Below are 9,309 nucleotides of genomic sequence, written 5' to 3'. Positions count from 1 at the left end.
CGAGATGAGCTCCTCAGACCCCTCGTGAGACCATATGCTGGTGAGGTTCGGCACCTAATGCAAGACACTGCTAGACCTCAGCAGGCATTGATGCTATGGACTGAGCCGCCCATTCCCCAGACCTGAATCCAACTGAGCACATCTGGGACATCATGTCTCACTCCATCCACCAATAGCACTTTACACCACAGACTGTCCAGGAGTTGGCCGATGCTTTAGTCTGGGAGGACTAAATCCTCATCAGGAGAATGTCCAAGCATTGTAGGGAGGTCATAAAGGCACGTGGAGGCCACACAAACTACTGAGCCTGATTTTGACTTGTTTTAAGGACATTACATCAAAGTTGGATCAGCCTGTAGTGTATTTTTTCACTTTAATTTTGAGCGTGATTCCAAATCCAGACCTCCATGGGTTGATAAATTTTATTTCCATTGATAATTTCCACTGTGCTATTTTGTTGTCAGCACATTCAACTATGTTCTTTCAGGTCTAGGGTGTCTTATTTTTGTGTTCCTTTTATTTTCTTTAGCAGTGTATATTGGACACTATATTCAAACTGGCACAAAGTGCAGCACTATGCGTTAAACGTTGCACTAAGCGCTAACATAAGATCAAGGAAATTACCACCTTTTTTTTGGTGTGTCACTTTGGTGTTTAATGACATTTTTACAAACAGACTTTAAAATGTGAGGGGCCCATTTTAAAATTAATGGCATTGTATATTTGAATAGACTATCACATCCCCAAAAATTCCTCATGGCCACAGTCAGATATAAGGTTCTTGCATTTATCTATTAGCTTGTGTAACATGCCTGGGTCTGTCTGAAATAATAACAGCTGGTGCAGCAGAAATTCAGAGGGTTTTGACCACTCATCGGCTGGAATGCTTGCAAAGAGGAGGGAACACATAACTAAGCAGATACATTTTGCGAGTCTATTTAGCATCATTTTGACAAAATACACAAATTCGTAATGGAAATGTGACTACTGGTGTGACCTAATTCAGATTCTTTTTCACCGCCAATTAGCTACATTTTCAGTGAATGTGATAAATTAACACAGACAAATACTCCTCTCAAGCCGAATGGGCAAATCAGTGGAACAGTCATGTTAAGAGTACAGCGTGTCCATGGGCTCGTTTCTGAGCCACAGCTGACTCTTAATAAACATAAAAGAAAAAAAGGAAAATGAATAATTGGGGCTCCATGTTGGTTCCATATCTAACGGATCTGAAGAGGTGTAAACAGCACAAACAGAGGGTCAGGTTTCTCCACAAATTCAAGTGCAGACACAGCCTAATTTTGGTCACACAAATGCCTCTATTACATTACCACGTCGTCGCTGGAAAATATACAGCGACACATTACGCACTTGATGTTGGCTATTTGTGTGCAGGCATGCCAGAAATAGACTTAGTTGCAGTGAATGTTCCTGTAGAACTCGTACCAGTGCCAGACATACTTAACATTACATTCTGATAAGGGCCTGATCAGCCATTTTATTTGTAGACTCTGGAACAAGGCCAAGTTCCTCCAGCAGGACTTTCTTCTGGAAGTCCTACAATGTGAGAGAGAAGAAGAAGTTCATTATATAATGTGCCTATGGGGTGCTGACCTTACAGAACATGGGTCCATTTTTCTATTTTTTTGAGAGATTGTAATTTGAGGAATTTGTGGACATCCTTGGAAAGGTAGATCTTGGGCAGTGGTGGCCTAGCGGTTAAGGAAGCGACCCCGTAATCAGAAGGTTGCCGGTTCGAATCCCGAGCCGCCAAGGTGCCACTGAGGTGCCACTGAGCAAAGCACCGTCCCCACACACTGCTCCCCGGGCGCTGGTCATGGCTGCCCACTGCTCACTCAGGGTGATGGGTTAAATGCAGAGGACAAATTTCACTGTGTGCACCGTGTGCTGTGCTGCTGTGTATCACATGTGACAATCACTTCACTTTATCACTTTATTTTATTTTATCTGTGTCAGAAGTTGCTGAGGTGTAAATATATAGTGAGTTGGGCGTCTAGGCATGGAGAAAATTGTTTTTCACACTCACAGCCTTGACTTGACTTAAACCATGAAGGCATCTCTGAGGACAACCAGGCCCATGCTTCTTTTTTTTTTGCAGGTGGGCCAGATCCTGGGGAATTTTTATATATGCGCTTCTCGAGTTCCATTGATGTGAAGGTGTGGATAAATGGTTGATCCTGCACTGGGCCCCTTTAGACCTCTGAACCTTCATTAGTACAGAGTTTCTGGATGAAGAGTGTGTGTTTATTACCCTGAAGTCTCGAAGTCGTAGCGCTCTCTCTTTCAGCATCTCTTTCTGTTCCAAGGCCAGTTTGGCTACATGGTTCCTCCACTGCTCCTCCTTCTCCTGCAGGAAATCACAGGAATTCTGATTTCCACACAGGAAATGTTCAACAACGAGTTAACATCCTACACAACATAACCATACCAGCACACTCATCTATAATTCACCTCATATGTTCACATAAAATGATAACATGCTGAACTCCCAGCTTTCTCACTTCACTCAGCACAAACTCTATTTCTGTTCTTATTTTTCATCACTTACCTGATTCAAACCTGAGTTTTCCTTCTCTAAAGTAAAACGGTTGATATTGCTCATGCCAACACTAATATTGATCATTTGTATGAAAAAAAAAAAAAAAAAACGATGAGGGAAAAGAAATATATGGTTTAAAATAACAAAAGTATTGTCAAAAGTATAGCCTAGATTTTTCACAGAATTTTTTTTTTACATCCCAGCAACAGTGTCTTATGGCTGGACATTGCGAAGAAGAAGGCCGCATACGCACGACATCACGAAACGGGGGTTTAATACATGGTGGACAGAACAAGGGAAGCATCACCAAACAATGACCCGACGGCAAACAGACACAAACAGGGCAGCTTTATACACTCATACACAGGTAATAACAATCAGGAAACATTACACGGGACGAACATGAAACTCCGGTCCGAACTACGGACCCGGAGTAGCCCCTGCCGGAACGTATCGTGACACTGATATTATTTACTGTTACCACAACACTTATTAATATATTAGTCTGTTTCAAATTACATTATAAAGCAAAACAACAGTGCAGCTTGTTCACAATTTTAGTCCAGTAGAAAGCATGTCTGAGCTGGCGTCATTGTAGAATAAAAAAGACTTTAAAAGAGGCAAACATTTTTTCAGATGTTCAGACTCTCATGCAGACAATTGAAGCTGTTGTCCACATGGCTTCTCCTTGTATTTGCATGCATGTTGTAGGGGTTTGGTTTGAGACCAGCTTCTTTTAATAAACCATAATTCTCCTGGGTTCTCCCACCAACATATGGACCTGTGAGCAAGTAGGCTCCCTCTGACCTTGAAGAAAAGATGATGGAATGGGGATGGGTCTGACTGTTCTGACCTTGGCTGGGTTATGAGCTGAAGCAAAGCCTTATGGGATGCCGCTTCCTGTCTGCTGAGTGCATAGCGGGTGAGGGCGGAGAAGCCTTCGACATATGGGAGCCATTGGAGCACCACCTCACTGATGGGTCTTACTTCGTTCAGAGTGAATTCACAAACATATTTTGGCATTGGCACTTCATTACTCTGGATTCCACAGGTCCTTGAAATATTTACAGGCACCCAACATGGTCCCTTCATCTCACCACGGCAATAAACATGCACAGATTCTCTTGCGCTGCCTGTTTGTTTGTGTCTCAAACTTTCAATCGCTGTTCTCTCAGGCACACACACAGCTACAAGGCGTGGTCCGCCGAAAAGGTGCCTATTTAATTCTCTTTAGCTTTTTGGGATCCCCTTGATTGATGATAATGACTTCAAATGGAATTCACGTGGAAAACAAGGCCAGGCACCTCTCCGCTGACGCTCCCTGCCATCAATCATGGCGCTGCGTCTTATGTGCTGCAGGACCGCAAGAGTCCCCGCCCCATAGTGCTCCCTTGCCTGCAGAACACACACAGCTGGACAGGAAGGAAACAGATGTGAGGTCAAAGTCTGTTGTCAGGTTTTGTAGCTTTAGGAATTACCAGGACAGAATTGACACGTGGGCAGGGGGACAGGCTCTGAGGTCTGCGATTCCAACTTTCTCTCCCTCAGCAGAAACGGGACGGGGGGGGATTTGTTCGCCCCATCTCCCGAGTGGCATTACGACAACAGCGGAAACAACAGCAACAACAGTCGTGTCCTTTGGTGACCTCCCACTCCCCCGTAGGGCCAGGAGGACTGGGCCGGAGTGCACAGCTGGACTGGCTTCACACTTGCCTTTAGCACGATGCCTCTGCAAATCCGGTTGAGTGTCCTCTCGTGCGCCACATGGGGTGGCAGCCTGCCACTCATTTAGTCCATTTGAAGCAATCGCCACGGCAGCAGCGATGAGTTACTGCCTGCAGTTTCACACATCAGGTTTTCGTTCTACCGTTTGCAGAGTAGAGTGATCAGTAAAGCAATCAAGCACAATTAGAGGCCGTCTGTTCTAAACAGATAGATGAGAGCAGAGGGACAGGAACTGTCTCATCAAGCTGGTACGATGGATTTTGTATGTTTATTAGGTGAAATATTTTATGTGTGTGTGTGTGTGTGTGTGTATATAATCATGTTATTGTTTCATGCAAAAATGTGTATTTAACAACCTGTCTTCATGTCTGCTGCTGTATATAATACATTTAAACATTTTAAATCTAAATCATTTTGCTGCCTCAGAAACTATGATTATAATAATCTGCAAATCCCTAGTGTGTGTGTGTGTGTGTGTGTGTGTGTGCGTGTGTATGAACAGTACGGGCCAAAAGTTTGGACACCTTCTCATTCAGTGTGTTTTCTTTATTTTCATGACCATTTACGTTGGTAGATTCTCCCTGAAGGCATCAAAACTATGAATGAACACATGTGGAGTTATGTACTTAACAAAAAAAGGTGAAATAAATGAAAACATGTTTTGTATTCTAGTTTCTTCAAAATAGCCGATTACTGATTACTGCTTTGTACTCTCTTGGCATTCTCTCGATGAGCTTCAAGAGGTCGTCACCTGAAACGGTTTTCCAACAGTCTTGAAGGAGTTCCCAGAGGTGTTTAGCACTTGTTGGGGTCCAGCTCACCCCAAACCATCTTGACTGGGTTCAGGTCCGGTGACTCTGGAGGCCAGGTCTCCACTTTTTGTTAAGTACATAACTCCACATGTGTTCATTCATAGTTTTGAGGTCTTCAGTGAGAATCTACCAACGTAAATGGGTCATGAAAATAAAGAAAACACATTGAATGAGAAGGTGTCTCCAAACTTATGGCCTGAACTGTATGTGTGTTTATTTACCTTTTTCTTTCTCTCCAGCTCTCTGAGCCTCTGCTGCTCCTGCTGTTCCCTCTCCAGCCTGCGCTGGGCCTGGGTGACAACGGAGTGTGAGGGTGACAGGTCACAAGGTGATGACAAGACGTCATAGCAGGTGACACGGCGCACAGTTCGCACAGTTATGCAGGATGTGGACAGGAACAAATGGAAGAATTTACCCTCTCTTCACGCCTTTCTCTCCAGTCCATCTCAGAAATGCTGCCTTCTTCTGAATGTGGGTCTGGTCTTTCCAGATTGCTCAAGAATACATAGTCCTCCTCCTTGCATATGTCTCTCATTGACTGCACAAAAATATACCAGAGAGCAATTTATTTAATGGTAACTGTACATTATGGCAGAGTACTGTGCTAGCTGTGACTGCTGCCTCAAATTTCATGAAACTTGTTGAGGAGATGTAGCATTGGCCTAGAATAAGTCTATTAACTGTTAGGGAGGAGCCAAGTCATAGTGCGGATCAACAAATTTAGTTTCACTTTTGCAGTAGACATCATTTTGCTGTAGCTAAACTTGACCTGTCAATCCTGTAGATGGCAGTGAAGTTCAATACTAATGAAACAGCTGATGTTATAATTACCATGATCAAATAATAAAATATTACATTGCATATTCACATTTACAGAAAACGGTTGTCCTGGAGTACTCATAGTTTTTGAGACTTTCAGATATAGAATCCTCTTTCGGTTGAGTAATGAGATGGTGCCATCTTTAGTATTAAGTATAAGCAATGATTCACACACCATGGGACATACCTTAGACATTGGAATCCCTGCAAACCTTTGTAGGTGGGCCATCCTAAATGCATGTAAAACAAAGGTGACAAAAAAGCACTACATGAAAACCAGCATTTTCTCATATATTGATATTGATTTTAAAAAACTTTAGTTTTTTTGTATGCCATGGACATAACACGCTATCCATTCTCTTAAGCTGTTTCATATCCTTCATAGAATCTTTTATTTACAGTCAAGCCTTTTTGTAGACCACTTACTCACCTGAATCCCAGATCCTCAACTTGTCTTCAGCGATCTCACTTGACGCTATGAGATGGTGAGCCTCCCATTATATACCACGACGATGTGGAACTGACATGGCAGTTATTTTCGGCACAGGTCCGCCAGAACTGTCACCAGTGCACTAATAAAGCCACATGCCCCACTGGGTTTGATTGATTTGGTTTATGTCAATGAGCTCTCTTCACAAACACATTTAAGATCGGATTGCAGACAACGTGGGCTTTATGGATGTTTACTAAGATGTTTTGTGTGGGACAGTTTTAATGATGGATACTATAACAAATTAATTTACTGTAACATATTTACATTATATGGTAATTACATTACATTGTAGTTAAATCTGTTATAATCCCACATGACATGGCTTATTATAGTTTTTCATTGTTATTGTTAGATTTGCTAGGCTAGCATCCAGCACTACATTTTTAACAAGGTTAGGGCTAGCATGCATTATATAGTATGGGGTATTTTCTAGTAAAAATAATGCTGCTTGCAAATGAGATGTTGGTTGGGTCTGGCAATACTGGATACTTTTCCTCCATCACCCTGCCCTCTCGTAAAACCCGCCACAAAATCTTTACCGCCGCTCTAAGCATCCAGGACTCTACTGGTGAATTCCTTCTTTAAATGCTTACCAAATGATTGGGTCAGAGTATCGTCATAAAGATGGGGCAGTGGTGGCCTAGTGATAAAGGAAGCGGCCCCGTAATCAGAAGGTTGCTGGTTCGAATCCCAATCTGCCAAGGTGTCACTGACGTGCCACTGAGCAAAGCACCGTACCCACACAGTTCTCCCCAGGGGCCTTTCCTGGCTTCCCACGGCTCACAAAGTGTGATGGTTAAAAGCAGAGGACACATTTTGTTGAGTCACTGTGTGCCTGAATTGTGACAGACCTGTTAGTTTGTTCTCAAGAAGCCCTCCTATCCTCAACTTACCTGTATAGTCACCTGTCTACACACTCAATAAATCAGACTCCACCTCTCCACTATGGGCAAGATCAAAGAGCTATCTGAGATACACCAGGGACAAATTTGTAGACCTGCTCAAGGTGTGGATAGGCTACAGGACAATAGGAAAACAGCTTGGTGAGAAGCAACAGTCGTTGGTAAAATTATTAGTAAATGGAAGAAACTAAAGATAACTGTCAATCTCCCTCAAACTGGGGCTTCATGCAAGATCTCGCCTCATGGAGTATCCAGTGATCATAAGAACATTGAGGAATCAGCCCAAGCCTGCACGGGAGGACCTGGTCAATGACCTGAAAAGAGCTGGCACCACAATCTCAAAGGTTACCATTTGCAACAGACTATGCCGTCATGGACTAAAAATCAGGCAAGGTCCCCCTGCTCAAGGTAGCACATATCCAGGCCCATCTGTAGTTTGCCAAAGACCATCCAGGTGATCCAGAAGCATAGGAGATGGTCATGTAGTCAGATTAACTTCACTCGCTGTGTTTGGAGGCCAACTGTGAAGTATGGCTGGGTCTTCCTGCATGATAATGACCCAAAACACACAGCCAGGGAAATTAAGGTGTGGCTCCATAAAAAGCAGTGTACTGGATGTAATGTACTGGAGATGTAAGTATAGCATTTCTTCTGAAATTTTATTTATTTTTATTTTATTTGATCTATTTATTTCATCCTGATTCCAATGCTGCAAAGATATCTGTTGTGAGTTTTGTGTCAGTTGGCAATGGCTCTATCTGACCTGCCTTCCTATGCCTCACCCACTCTGTTTGTTATCCTTACCTGTCATGATTCGGTCCAGCAGGGGCAACTCCAGGTCCAGAGTTCGGAGTTTCATGTTGTTCCTGTGTTATTATGTTTCCTGATTGTTATCACTTTTATATGATTGTATAAAGCTGCCCTGTTTGTGTCTGTTCGCCATTGGGTCATTGTTTGGTGATGTTGTTTTGTCTGCCATGTATTAAAACCCCTGTTTCGTGACCTTGTGCGAATGTGTCTTTCATTGCCATGTCCAGCCATCGTGACATTGCGTGTTATTCTCTGTCTACCCTAGCTACAACAACACAACCCACACATAGACTGGAACACCCATCACATCCTTTCTTGAACCTCCCAATGCCAGAAATCATGTCAGTTCACACTTGAAATTATGAATCAACACTCATCACCACTCATGCAGTAAACCATAATTGAAACTCCATGGCGCATGCAACCTGGTGTGCATCAGGGAAGGCAAGTACCAGTGATGCCGTGAGGACTGAAAAAATGCACTAGCACCTGTACTGCAAGATTAAAAAAAAATCTTTTCTCCCAGTATGTCTATCCACGTATAATTGGTCCACTAGGTACTTGGATGTCTGCATCAATCTCAGCTGTATATGAAGGAAGTGAAATGCATGTTCCTTCAGTCCACCCTTTTCCTTCTTGGGATATGTAATCTGTCCTGAGAGGACACAAATGGCAACATCCCAAGTGGAAGTAGTGTGAGTTTGGTCCCATTCAACCACCAGCTACTTCTTCTCTGCTGTCACATGACAGAACTACGATATCAGTGACTGAAAGCACCTTGCGGTAAGGCTCATGCTCAATAGGTGCAGGCGTTGGCTGGAAGACGTGCTGGAATTGTTCTTAGTCTACACTGACCAATGCAATGCATGTTTAGTTTGTGCAAGCATCAAGAGCCCTCATGAAGGACCAGGTGGCAAACTCCACACATGACCCGTCCACAAATGCCCTTGGTCAAGGAATGTAATAGAGACGTTATCATGGATTTGTCAAACTATAAAGGCCACACCACCATCCTGGTAATAGTTTATAGATTTTTCTAAATGTGTCACTGTCTCCTTTTGCCTGCTTTTCAGGTTGTAGAACTCCTCTTCCAGCATAATGCCACATCCAGGGCCCCCAAGGAAAGTCACAGGATGGCCATGCCATCTCCAACCCAAAGCACTCTAGAGACCCAAGGCCACACGTCTC

At 43.3% G+C, this 9,309-nt stretch overlaps 1 protein-coding gene across 1 annotated transcript; it reads right to left on the bottom strand.

The window, feature by feature from the left end:
• Nucleotides 1-634: 634 nt before the first annotated feature.
• On the bottom strand, nt 635-6,420 carry LOC114765139 (MAP7 domain-containing protein 2). The gene is made up of 6 exons (XM_028955225.1): nt 6,347-6,420; nt 6,104-6,146; nt 5,513-5,635; nt 5,319-5,387; nt 2,273-2,368; nt 635-1,557 (listed from the first exon to the last, which is right to left on the bottom strand). The coding sequence occupies exons 2-6, from the start codon at nt 6,143-6,145 to the stop codon at nt 1,468-1,470; spliced, it is 420 nt and encodes a 139-aa protein (XP_028811058.1). The 5' UTR covers nt 6,146; nt 6,347-6,420; the 3' UTR covers nt 635-1,467.
• Between the last annotated feature and the right edge of the window lie 2,889 nt (nt 6,421-9,309).

This window comes from Denticeps clupeoides, chromosome 15 (genome assembly GCF_900700375.1).
Source record: "Denticeps clupeoides chromosome 15, fDenClu1.1, whole genome shotgun sequence".
Taxonomy (NCBI): Eukaryota; Metazoa; Chordata; class Actinopteri; order Clupeiformes; family Denticipitidae; genus Denticeps; species Denticeps clupeoides.
Note: the sequence above shows the minus strand (reverse complement) of the source record. Positions and strands in the feature narration are given on the sequence as shown.